Below are 13,491 nucleotides of genomic sequence, written 5' to 3'. Positions count from 1 at the left end.
GCAGTCTGCCCACGTTGGCTTCCCAAAGTGCTGGGATTATAGACGTGAGCCACTGAGCCTGGCCAGAAATTTTCAACAGCTTTTTGTTTATTGAATTTCTGTTGTGTGCTACTTATAAATATTTTTCAACATTGAGCTAAGAACCAAAGATGGTAATTCTAATACAGTAGTATTTAAATAATTAGTTACAGGATATGTGTATTGTTTTAATATGTAGATACACAAATGATTTTTCTTAAGTTGGACCCAATTTTAGTTTTTAGGTCCTTTTTCAAGTGGTTCTACTTATAGATTTGGTACTTTATGTTTTATTCTTTCCTTGAGGTCTTCAAAGAAGGAGAACATTTATTTTTTGAAATTACCATATGGACCTTTTTGGTCCGTTTTATATTTCTGTCGTATATAACGGGATCTTAGTTATTTGATTTTTCCTATATCTTGAGATAGTTTGCTATTACATCCTAGGAAGTATTTTATTTATTTTTATTTTACTGCAAGTTCTGGGATACATGTGCAGAACATGCAGGTTTGTTACATAGATAGACATGTGTCATGGTGGTTTGCTGTAACTGTCAACCCATCATCTAGGTTTTAAACCCCACATGCATTAGGTATTTGTCCTAATACTCTCCTTCCCCTCTCCCCCCACCTCCCAACAGGCCCCAGTGTGTGATGATCCCCTCCCTGTGTCCATGTGTTCTCATTGTTTAGCTCTCACTTATGAATGAGAACATGTAGTGTTTGGTTTTCTGTTCCTAGGAACTATTTTATCTTTACTACTTAGTTATTTCAAACTGTATTAAAAAGAGACCAAAATAATAAGAAAACAGAAAAATGGTGGAGTCATCTAGAAGGATAGTGCAGTTTTGAAAAAAAATCCACTATCATCTTTCCAGAAAGTATAAAAGTGTAGAGACAGTATTTTTGTAGTCTTTGCCCTCCTTTTTTTTTTTTTAACTTCCATTGAACACATTTGAGAATTCAGAATTTTTCATTTTCTGCCCCTAATGACAGGAAGATTTACAAGATGTTTCACAGTTATTAGATGAATCACGGGATGGTATAAAGCCAGTGATAGTGGTATCCAAAATTGTAATGATGTTGAAATTGACCATATAAGGGAAATCTCAGACCATGAGTCTTCAGATGACAATATCCTTGTTCATTTTTCTCAAACTCAGTAATCGATAAGTGAACAAATATTTCTGAGCACAAAAAGTATATGTGATTTCTCATATAAGTAGTCATTCAACAGAAAGGATTTTATCATGCAATATTTTGCAAAAAGAACTTGCAGCATCTTGTTTTGCTTTAAAGACATGTGAAAACATTCTTCATCTTCTATATTTGACACAAAAATTTACTTGAGATAGTTCATTAGTGGACAGATGCTGAAGGTAGGTATGTGTACCTCATCTACAAATGAAAATGGTAATTCTGAAGCAGAGAGAATGTCTGTCTCAAGAAATTATGAGTTGTCAAGAGTTTCAAAAGTAAAACATCCTATGATACAAGTCCAAGAAGTGGTAGAAGAAAAGCTAAAACCTATTAGAAATGTATTTGAGCAGGCGCAATGGCTCATGCCTGTAATCCCAGCACTTTGGGAGGCCAAGACAGGCAGATCACCTGAGGTTGGGAGTTCAAGACCAGCTTGGCCAACATGGTGAAACCCCCTAAAAATATAAAAAAGTAGCCAGGCATGGTGGTACACGCTTGTAATCTCAGCTACTCAGGAGGCTGAGGTGGGAGAATCGCTCGAAGCTAGGAGGCCGGAGGTTGCATTGAGCCAAGATCACACCACCGCACTCCAGCCTGAGTGACAGTGTGAGACTCCGTCTCATAGATAGATAGATAGATAGATAGATAGATAGATAGATAGATTAGATTAGATAGATAGATAGATAGATAGATAGATAGATAGATAGATAGATAGATAGAATTTAAAACCAAGAATCAGTACTTACAAGGTGAATGTTCCTAGGATTAGGCCTGACAGTTGATGAGGAGTTAGTTACATTAAAAAAAAAAACCTGGCCGGGCGCGGCGGCTCACACCTGTAATCCTAGCACTTTGGGAGGCAGAGGCGGGCAGATCACGAGGTCAGGAGATCGAGACCATCCTGGCTAACACAGTGAAACCCTGTCTCTACTAAAAATACAAAAAAAAAAAAAAAAAAAAATTAGCCAGGCATGGTAGTGGGCGCCTGTAGTCTCAGCTGCTCAGGAGGCTGAGGCAGGAGAATGGCGTGAACCCAGGAGGCAGAGCTTGCAGTGAGCCGAGATCATGCAACTGCACTCCAGCCTGGGCGACAGAGCGAGACTCCATCCAAAAACAAAACAAAACAAAACAAAAAAAACCTTTTGGCCATTCGAGGTCTAGATAACTTTAAAACCAAGTTATTATAGAATAAGAAATTGGGTTTACTCTCTTTTAAAGTCGTAATAAAATGCTTAATGAAGTTGTTTCATTGTTCTCTTATTAAAAGGGTCCATCGTGATATCTGTTTCTCCTGGTATACTGACCGTTTAAATATGAACAGAAGTTATTTCCTCTCTGTCTATAATAACTCATCCTTCTGTTTTCTCTATCGCAACACACAGTTTTTTGTTTTTAATTTTTAGCGCATGAGGGCAGGGCCTATGTTTGTCTTGTTCATGGTTAATCTCCTTACCTAGTGCCTTACACATATAAATGTGCAATAAAATTTGTCAAACAAGTAGTTTCTTTTCTATTCTTTTTTTTTTTGTTCCAGAAGACAAGGCCTCACTCTGTCACCCAGGCCGGAATGCAGTGGTGTGATCGTGGCTCACTGCAACCTCCACCTCCTGGGCTCAAGCGATTTTTCCACCTCAGCCTCCTACAGGCACGTACCGCTATGCCTGGCCAATTTCTGTATTTTTTTTTGTAGAGATGGGGTTTCACTATGTTGCCCAGGCTGGCCTCGAATTCCTGGACTCAAATGATCTGCCCGCCTTGGCCTCCCAAAGTGCTGGGATTACAGGCGTGAGCCACCATGCTTGGCCATAAACAGGTGGTTTTTTATAAAATCTTTCCTTGGTTAGATTTTTGGGCTTTTGTTAGCCAAAGTATCAACAGATTCACAGTATGTATGGATTTAGTCCAGCCTTTTTTTTTTCAATGAGATTTACCATATCGCTTCAATTTACCATATATTTTGGTGTTACTAAGCAGATTACTTCTTTTTGAAATTTGAGTTATGCTGCCTCTTTTTAGTAAAGAATGTCATTGTTTTTAATACTCTTTTTCTTTCTTTCCTTTCTTTCATCTTACCTGTCCAACATGACAAAGCTAAATTATGATGAAGTTGATCAAGCCTAAAATATTATTCCTATAATATTTAGCACATGGGATTTTTGTCATTGGGGGTGGAAGGCAGACCATAGTTGAAATTGCATATATGAAGCCAACATGTATTGACCTCCTGCTCACACAGAAGGTCAGCCAGCTCCAAAAACATTTTGTCCTAATGAGTAATGAAATGCTCCCCCTTTTCTTACATTATAGTAAATCAACAGACTGCCAAACTTATACCTTCTATTTGGGCTGTCTATGAAAGATACGTAGGGATCCCCAAATTGGTGAATATCATATCTGACAAATATAATACAATCTAATCATGGCATATGTGAATAAGTAGATGATGGACTGTAGTTGGCCAGTGGTTAGACAGTAGTGATTTATTAACTAGGCAACCATTTTGTGTACATCAACTCCTTATCACAGAACCTTTGGCATTACTAAAAGTGTACTGTCAAAACCATGAATGATAAATCTGTGAACATAAAAAGGTAATATTTTATAAATGATACTCTGCCCTTTATTTCCTGAGTTAACTATTTCCTACCTCTAAAATTTCCTCCTATCCTGATTTTTCTCATCAAATAGGAAAGGGATCAGAAACCTTAAGATACCTGGAGATAGAAGGGCTTTCTTTTTAATAGGGCATGGAGTTGAGTGACTTACAACGTTATAAAAAGATCATCATAAACTGTGTTCCTCCTACCTTCAGTGGAAGCTCTTTAGCTCCTAGAGAGCAGCAGAGAACTTTATTTGAATAATTAAACTATATACATTTATGTTTTGTGCTTCTTTGATAAAATCAGACTGCTTAGCTTTTAATCATGGGATCCCTTCTTATCTGTCCAGCTTGGTTTATTTTCACTCTGCCACTCTGCTCTCCATCTCAAACTTTATCCTATAGTAGTAACAGTATTCACCAGATATATTGCATTTCCTCAAGCTTCTTTTTAAAGTGTGGTCCCCAGAGACATCAGCATAACTTGGAAACTAGTTAGAAATACAGTTTCTTGGGCTCTACTTCAAGGCCTATGGAATCAGAAATCCTGTGGGGTAAGGCTAAGCAAGCTAAACAAGCCTTCTTGGTGATTCTGATGTACCTTGCATTTGAAAACCACCACCTTAACCCTTTTCTTTTTTAACCTCAGCCATTAACTACCATACTTTCAATATCACTTTTATTTGTGCAACTCTTAATCTACATCTCAAACTCTATGTGGGTCCTATTTTTTAAGTTGTATATTGGACATCTGTCCTGGATATCCTTTCAGTACTTCAGACTATCTAGGCCCTGAGCAAAATTCATTATCCATCTCCTGATATCTGCTTTACATACTGTTTCCTATTTTCTCTCAGCCTTGCAGCTTTGATTCTTAGATTGTACAGTATTTTCTCATTTTTTATGTTGTCTTGCCGTAGAGGAACAGGGGAAAAAAAGATTTTTAAAAAACTATACTAACCAAAAAAGGGTCAGGATTTTTCAGGCAATAAAGTTACCATTGTTTGTAGAGCATCTGTTAAAATGTATTTTTATCTTACTTCTTCCCTCCTTCCCTCTGCCTCTTTCCTTGCTGTATCCTTGTCTCTTAAGAACTTAGAGACTGTATTTTGAATCTTAACCTCAGTTGTGCAAGTTCTGTGGCAAAGCTGGACAGGTGAAAGCTTGTACCAGCATCAGATGTTGAAGCCAGGCAACATTTCAGATATCCCTGAACAGTTCTTACAGTAGGTTCTCAGTAAATATTTTCTAAATGAGTAAGTTAGCAAGTAGATGAGTCTCAAAGGACTGGGTAGATCTCCAGGGTCAAAAGAGCATAGTGAGATTGTGGCTGGAGATGTAAGAAACTTAAAGGATTTAAGCAATAAGGATTGAGAAATTTTGATAATAAATGTTTATTAAATGAATAAATAAAAAGCTTTAAAGAACAGATAGCCATTGTCACAAATGGTTAGGTATTTCCTTCTCTGAAGGAGGAGAGATAAATTATTATTTCAGTGAAAACTTTGAAGTTTGATTTTTAGAACTCATGTCTATGTGGGTACATCCCATTTTGTTTGATATACATTTAAAATAATTTGTTATGTTGATTTATGTTACAGTATTCTAATGTTTGAGCATATATCTTAGACTATAAATTTTAACTGTTACAGTTTGTTCCATTTTTGTTGAACAGGAAAAACAATGATACATATCTTTAAAATTGTATATTTAAATTACCTTATATATGAGGAATTTTTATACTTGAAAGTTATTGTTATTAATTTGTTTTCATAATGTGAGATATTCTCTCATAAAGCACTTATGTTTTAAGTTATAATTTAAAATACCTTTCTTTTTAACATGCACACAGGAAACCTCGGCCTGTCTCCCAGTTGGTTGCACAGCAGGTTACTCAGCAGTTTGTGCCTCCTACACAGTCAAAGAAAGAGAAAAAAGATAAAGTAGAAAAAGAAAAAAGTGAAAAGGAAACAACTAGCAAAAAGAATAGCCATAAGAAAACCAGGTAAATGTGAAGAGTGTTTTATGACATTTTTGAGATAATAAAACCATTTAATTTTTTTAACCTTGATATACTAATATACACAAAGTGGAAGAAAATATTTGGTCTCATTTATTATAAGGTATCAGGAAAGGTTTTACTGAGTTTGAAAGATACATAGGAAATTAAACACAGAAGCCACAAATACAAGCTTAAATGTGATGATGCTTTTTTCTTTTTACGAGATTGGAAGACATTTGTGTCCAGGTTTTTTGTTTTGTTTTGTTTTGTTTTTCCCTTAAGAAGAGCTATTTGAACCAGGAATGGTTTTCAACATACTGAACAGATAATTGCATGGGTTTTAACCTATCAAAATGGTCATGCGTTCAGTCATAATAATCATGATACCCTTATTAGTGTGTGTCAGTGGAGTAACAGTCTTCCTTGCATGTAGCTCAACCTTAGCTTTCATCACCTTCCTCCATGGTGCAACTATTTCATTGTTGTCTAAAACATCTATTTTAATAAAATTAATAAGCCGTCTGCAAAATTATGATACAGCTATAGAAGCACAAGTTCTACTTCTAGGCTGTCACAGTTTTTTGGTCGCATTGAAGAATGTTCATGAATGACTGGTTTGATTAATGTTAATGAGTTGAAACATGATGTTTTTGTGGCTAGTTACACATAAATTGCTTTAAATATATGTATTCATTTTGTTACTTTTACCTACTTTTATTATTTATTATATGCTGAGAAAATTGGTAGAGGGAAAAGCTAGTTTAAAATTTCATTTTTTTATGTTTAGGCCAAGATTGAAAAATGTGGATCGGAGTAGTGCTCAGCATTTGGAAGTTACCGTTGGAGATCTGACAGTCATTATTACAGACTTTAAGGAGAAAACAAAGTCACCGCCTGCATCTAGTGCTGCTTCTGCAGATCAACACAGTCAAAGTGGCTCTAGCTCTGATAACACAGAGAGAGGAATGTCCAGGTCATCTTCACCCAGAGGAGAAGCCTCATCATTGAATGGAGAATCTCATTAAAGTTTATTTTCTCCAATTTCTTAGTCACTTCTGTCCTACCATGCAAATACACAGATTATGCCAAGAGGTACCACATTTTCATGACAAATACATTCATGCACAATCCATAATTTGAGTTTTACATAAAATAGAAATTTGTTAGAATTTGTTAGATTTTATTGCAACTATGCCTACCAAACATTTCCAGACTTAACATTTTGGTCTCTGCAGTTAAGTGCCATGAAAATGTGGTTGAATTATTCATTATGCAGTGTTATTGGTAAGTGTATTTTCACTTTTAGTTTAGTGAATTCTAACACATAATTCTTGAATTCTCTACTATTGGCATGTAACGAATTTAAATTTTTTATAACATAGTGCAAGCTGCCTAAATATGTATTATTTGAGAATTGTGAAACAGATAGTTATATGTATACAAGTTAAAGAACAACTTAACTATTGCTGCAACAGGTTTTTCTTAATGGTTATCCTCTTAAATACACCTGCTGGTACTTGGTGTGGTTAAATAGGAAAATTGTTATTAAATAAAGAATTTGTATGAACCTTTGCCAATGTTTTTGACACGTTTTACTAATTATTGTTCCTGAATTATGTTTCTGGTTTTATCCATTTTTTGAGGTTTTTTTGTTTGCTTATTTTTCAAAACATTCATTTATTGTAATGTTTACTAGCGGACTAGTAAACAATAAAACATTGATTATTTAGCTTTATAATTCAGGTTTAGTGCTATTGTCATTGAACACTGGTATTTTCTGTATCATATAAAACATTAAAATTCAAATAATTATAAGCATTTGGCAAAAACAAGAAAAAAGAAACTTGCCATATTTTACAAGCTGCAATTTTAGAAAAGCTTTAACTTAATGATAGTTTTATCACTGTTTTCTTGTCCCAGACTTACCCAGGGCCATAGAAGTATGAATCTAATTGAAACAGAAATGGGAATTGTTGCACAGAAATGGGAAATAACTAATTTTAAATCAGTCTAATTGGCCTCATTAAATATAACAATTCTTATGAAAATCATAGTACCCTATTTTCAGACACAGCTGCCAGTTTACACATTTCTCAGTATCCTGAAAGGAAAAAAGTATAGCCCTACTTATACTATGTAAAATTACCAATAAAATATTTTTATGACTACAGATTTTGCATTTTTGTTTACGACTATTAAAGTGTTTTATGTTGTATTTAGAATTCAACCTAGAAACCACACAGTACTTAAATTCTCCTGGGGTCTCCTGCTTTCTCTTAACCATTTGCTTAATATATATCTACCTAAAGGAGACTTCTGAATTGTAAATGAACTTAAAAATAGAATGTGGATGCAAAATATCACATAAGACATCATAATAACATTTGAAGATAAAATAAAACTGTAGACCCTAACAGTTGTGATATTTGGTGGTTTCATGTGGTAATGTAATTTTCTGTTTAATTACAGTACTTTTTACAGGCACAGTGGTACTGTCTTTTTTGTAAGATGCCAGTTGTGAAATACAATTAATTGCATACAGTAAAAATCTGTGATTAAAACATTTATATACCTCATTCTTTAGTGTTGTTAAATGAAAAATTAAAATTTGTGTTTATTATAAGATACTTTCAATGGAATACCAACTAACCAGATATGTTCCTTTAAAATATGAATTTTTTTGTCTTACTCTGTTTTTAACATGTTTCAAATGTTTTATACATTTTTGGAGATAGTAAAAATTTAAAAATGTAATAGGGAAAATATTTAATTTTTAAGTCAAAAACTATGCTTTAAAGGAATTACATCTTATGATCAGATACTTTCAGGATGTATTTTAAATGAGCTGCAAGAGAGAAAAATCTGACAGGAGATGGGATTTTACCTGAAGGGGGCATACTCATATTTCTACATAGGTGGGAAGATACTCATCTTTCTACATAGGCAGGAACACGGTGTAGCATGGAGATTAAGTGTGCTAACTGACACCTCATGTTTGAAGCCTGTTGTAGAATGGAAATGAGCTTAAATTACCCAAGCTTACTTTCCATCTATAAAACAGGGCTAATAATGGTAATCACATCTAATTCTTAGGGTTGTTGGGAGGATTAAGTCAATCCATGTAAAATTCTTAATTATCTGACACATACTGGTCATTCAGTAAATGTGAGCTTTTACTATTGTTATAGGTAAAATCCCATTACAAAAATACAAAAATATTTTTTGTAACAATTATTTGCATGCCCTCTTGGATGACCTAAAGTAATAGTGTTTTATAGATTTCACTAAATTTTCGGTGTAATATCAGATGTTTTCTCTGGATGCAGAAAGACCATCTTTCCATAATTAAAGAACCTGGTGGGTGTGCACTATGAGATTGGAGAAATGAATTAAGTTGACTTGAAATTATTTTACTTTTATTAATCACAGGTATCTCAACCTGCCTTTGTTTCACCCTACCTCAAGTACACTTCCACACCAGGAAAACAGACCCAAATTCCATAAACAGAACTGCTGTTAAAATATGCAGAAAGATTCAGAACCTAGGTTTAGGGTACATGCTTTTCTCTGTTTCATGAACTTACAATGTGGTTTGAGCACTGGGTTCTTTTAGCCAAATTCCATACAAAAAGAACTTGGATGTTTTCCAGCATTTATTACCTTACTTTGCTATAGGTAAGAGTGAAGATAGGCCGGGTGCAATGGCTCCTGCCAGTAATCCCAGCACTTTGGGCTGAAGCGGGCAGATATTTTGAGCCCAGGGTCAGCCTGGGCAACATGGTGAAAGCTCATCTCTATAAAAAAAATTTGAATATACATATATAGATATGTATATTTAAAAAGTGAATATACTTTGAGGCACAGAAGAATATTCTTAAAACCTTTTGTATTATACAATAAAAATAAAGGTTTTATTTTTATTAAATGCTTTCCTAAAATGATAGTGGATAACAGACAAAGTGAAAACATTTAAAAAGAGAAACTTCAGCCTTTCTAAGTTGATAGCATGTTTATTAACTTTTAGATAAAGATCCTTATAGCCTAAAAGAATGTAGCCTCTGCATATTATATGCATTAATGGTAAATGGTCTAGAAGTTTTCGTTTCCACTGAGGCTTCCCCCACCCGCTTTTTTAAACTTCCTGCTATGGTTTGGATATGGTTTGTCCTCACCAAAACTCATGCTGAGGCCTGAGTCCCCGGTTTGATTGTGTTGGTAGGTGGTGCCGTTAAGAGGTGATTAGGTCATTGAGATGGATTAAAGGCTTTCTCATGAGGCTCACTTAGTTCTGGAATGGATTCACTCTTGCAGGAATGGATGAATTCTCACAAGAGTGGGTTGTTAACCAAGTGAGGATGCTTCTTGTGTTCTGTTCTCTTTGCCCTCCTCAGTTCACCATCTGCTTTCCACCATGAGTTGAAGCAGCATGAGGCCCTCATCAGATGGGCTGCCTGATCTTGGACTTCTCAGCCTTTGGATTCATAAGCCAAAATAAATCTCTTTTCTTTATAAATTGCCCAGTCTCAGCTATTCTGTTATAGCAAAAAAAAGTGGATTGAGATACTTTTTTGCTCTGCAACTTACCTCTTTTCAGAATCTTTTAAGGACTTGATGTAGGAACTGAGCTATTTAGTAAGTCATTGGTAGGAGTTTCCGCACTGTACTTTGAAAATTAAGTGAAAACAGAAAAGTGAGTGCGTATGTAAGGAAAATAATAGTAAAAGAACGCTTTGACTTCTTAGCACTCGCCCTCTCCTGCATATCCCCAGGCACCTTCAGTTGTCTGGAACAAAGAATGTAGGAAAAACTGAAGAAATTCAGAACAGTTACCAATGACAAAAATCACTGATCAGAATAAAAAGACAAGGTTACAGAATATACGTTGTTATTGATCATTTTTCAAAAGCAGAAGGAAAAGAATGCCCTCCCTGGCTATTGAGGGTGATGAAAAGTAAGCCCCACTCCTATCACAGGCAATGAAGGACAGGGATGGAAAAAAAAAGTGAAGAAGAAAGGGAAAAAGCAAAAGTTATGAAAAAAATTAGAAAAGGGGACACTGGGATTCAGTCTGGATAATGGTAGAATCACTAGGAAGGGAGAGAACAAATAGAACTTACAGCACATAAGTAAGTCTCTGGTGACGTTTTAAAAACATGATAAAGCATCTTCATGATGACTGTCATTAGCTAAAGTTTAACTTGTGTTTAGTAGACTATTTACTAAGACAGCAGTATGTGTAATACAGAATGATGTTCATCAAAACCAGTTTGCTTTAGGAAGCTGTCACAGAGAAGTTTTACCTTGAATTACAAAGTAATTCAAGACCCACTAAACCTGTGTGTATTATTTCCACTCCTTAGGAATTCCAGTTGGGGAGGTATCTATTTCACTGGGTCCTTGCCCCAAAAAGTTCCCCCAGGGATTTATTCTTACAACTTGAAATGAAGGTTTTTTCTTAATATTATTTGGCATGATTTACACTAGATATATGTGGCCATTTATAAGAACAAAAGAAGATTATTAACTACTTTCCTGAATGCACATTCCTACCAGCCCAGATAATTTAAATTTTAAGTATGTAATGTGGAGTTGACCCTTGAACAACATGGGTTTTAACTGCGTGGGTGCACTCACACATGGATTCTCTCCCAACTCTGCCACGTTGAAGACGGCAAAATCAACCATTCCTCTTTTTCCTCAGCCTACTCAATATGAAGACTATGAGGATGAAGACCTTTATGATGATCAACTTCCACTTAATGAATTTTTTCCTTAATTATAAAAAATGAATATATTTTTCCTCCCTAATGATTTAATTATCTAGCTTACTTTATTGAAGACTACAGTATATAATACATACACAAATTATGTGTTAATCAACTTTATCAGTAAGGCCAACAGTAAGCTTACTGATAAATCAACTTTATCAGTAAGGTCAACAGTAGGCTATTAGTAGTTACGTTTTGGGAGAGTCAAAAGTTGTATGCGAGTTTTTGACTGCTTGAGGATTGGTGTCTCTAACGGCCACATTGTTTAAGGGTCAACTGAATTAGGCTTTGTGCTTAGCCAGTGCAGATATTCCCGTCTTTATAGAATGGTCTAATTCTGGAGCATATGAAATGCCATAAGACTAAATACTTCAATGGGAAAAATCAAGTACCTACCTGGAAGGCTTCGGTGCTCTGGGACATGTTTCACATTCTTAGTCTCCCCTGTTGGTGGGAGTTATGGACTGTAATAGCTATTTCACTGTTGTAATACAGTAAGTATTTTGTTGACTGGTTTTATTTACATCAGTATTATTTAATTCAGTGAACACTTATTGAGTATTATTTAATTCAGTGAACGCTTACTGAGTATGTATGAGTATATATACACAATAAGATGTGGAATGCACATCTTAGAGACTGTAAATAATTACAGTGCCATAACTACAATAATAACATGTATGAGATACAGACAAGAGAGAGTGCTTGCCACCCATTTGTTCCTAGAAAATTCACCTAGGCTTAAGTATCTACTGCAAGTCCACATTGAAAATGTTAGGGCCTCATCTTGATGTTTGAAGCTGATAATGTTGGGTGTCACCAGTAGTTTTAGCCCAACTCCAGTTTTATTTACTCCAGCTTGAATTTTCGAAAGTTTAAGACTTTAAGCCATGTAAAGTGAGATAATTTATCATTTTCCTGCACTAATTTTTAAAAAATCACACAACAGCTGAATAAGGTCTGCTATGTCCTTTTTGTAGATGAAGAAGCGTATTACATCACTCTGTCCAAAAGAAATTTTATTCAGATTTATTTCAGAAAGAGCTTTACTTCACCTGAGAAATTGCCTTTTCCTTATGGACAAAGCAGATTATTAATTGGTTGCCTGATTTTTTGCTGTAGTTGTGAGAAATCTCCTATTAAAATTGGGTTCAGACTGGGTGCAGTGGCTCACACCTGGAATCCCAGCACTTTGGGAGGCCAAGGTGGGCAGATCACCTGAGGTCGGGCGTTGGAGACCAGCCTAGCCAATATGGTGAAACCCCGTCTCTACCAAAAATACAAAAAATTAGCTGGTCATAGTGGCAGGCACCTGTAATCCCAGCTACTTGGGAGACTGAGGCAGGAGAATTGCTTGAAACCAGGAGGTGGAGGTGGCAGTGAGCAGAGATTCCACCCCTGCACTCCAGCCTGGGTGACAGAGCGAGGCTCCATCTCAAAAAAAAAAAAAAAAGAGTTTGGTTTTAATAATTATGTGGGCTTGGTTGTCTGCTTATCTGTATTCTAACTTTTTAGTCTTTTTTTTATCAAAGGAAAAGGATTTAATATAAAGATTCAAGCTTCACATCATGACAAATAATAAATTGTGAAATATAATTTTTTCTTCTTTTTGTATTTTTTATAAATATTGGGTTTTGCAACATTGCCCAGGCTGGTCTTGAACTCCTGGGCTCAAGCCATCCTCTTGCGTTGGCCTCCTAAAGTATTGGGATTATAGGTGTGAGCCATGGAGCCTGGTGATGGCTCTTTTTCTATTTTAATCTAATTTCTTATTCTTGATCTTTTTTGTATTTTTCCAGAGTTCGATTTTTATCTGCTTGTTTTTCTTTTGTTCTTATAGATGGCCACAAATATCTAGTGTAAATCAGGCCAAATAGTATTTTTAAAAAAATCTTCTTTATTTC

The 13,491-nt window shown here is 35.3% G+C and overlaps 1 protein-coding gene across 9 annotated transcripts in view; it reads left to right on the top strand.

Moving 5' to 3' along the window:
* YAF2 (YY1 associated factor 2) overlaps positions 1 to 8,395 on the top strand; it is an 84,266-nt gene extending 75,871 nt beyond the window's left edge. For 6 of the 9 annotated variants that reach the window (XM_055249437.2, XM_055249438.2, XM_063620199.1 and 3 more), the window contains 2 exons: positions 5,670 to 5,822; positions 6,607 to 8,395. In XM_055249437.2, coding sequence (XP_055105412.1) covers positions 5,670 to 5,822; positions 6,607 to 6,844 — 391 coding nt within the window. In that variant the 3' untranslated portion in view covers positions 6,845 to 8,395. Of the gene's footprint in view, positions 1 to 5,669; positions 5,823 to 6,606 lie in introns of those variants that run through there. The other 3 variants (XR_010116416.1, XR_010116419.1, XR_010116417.1) reach the window with 3 other exon arrangements.
* The last annotated feature ends 5,096 nt before the right edge of the window (positions 8,396 to 13,491 follow it).

This window comes from Symphalangus syndactylus, chromosome 17 (genome assembly GCF_028878055.3).
Source record: "Symphalangus syndactylus isolate Jambi chromosome 17, NHGRI_mSymSyn1-v2.1_pri, whole genome shotgun sequence".
Classification (NCBI taxonomy): Eukaryota; Metazoa; Chordata; class Mammalia; order Primates; family Hylobatidae; genus Symphalangus; species Symphalangus syndactylus.
Note: the sequence above shows the minus strand (reverse complement) of the source record. Positions and strands in the feature narration are given on the sequence as shown.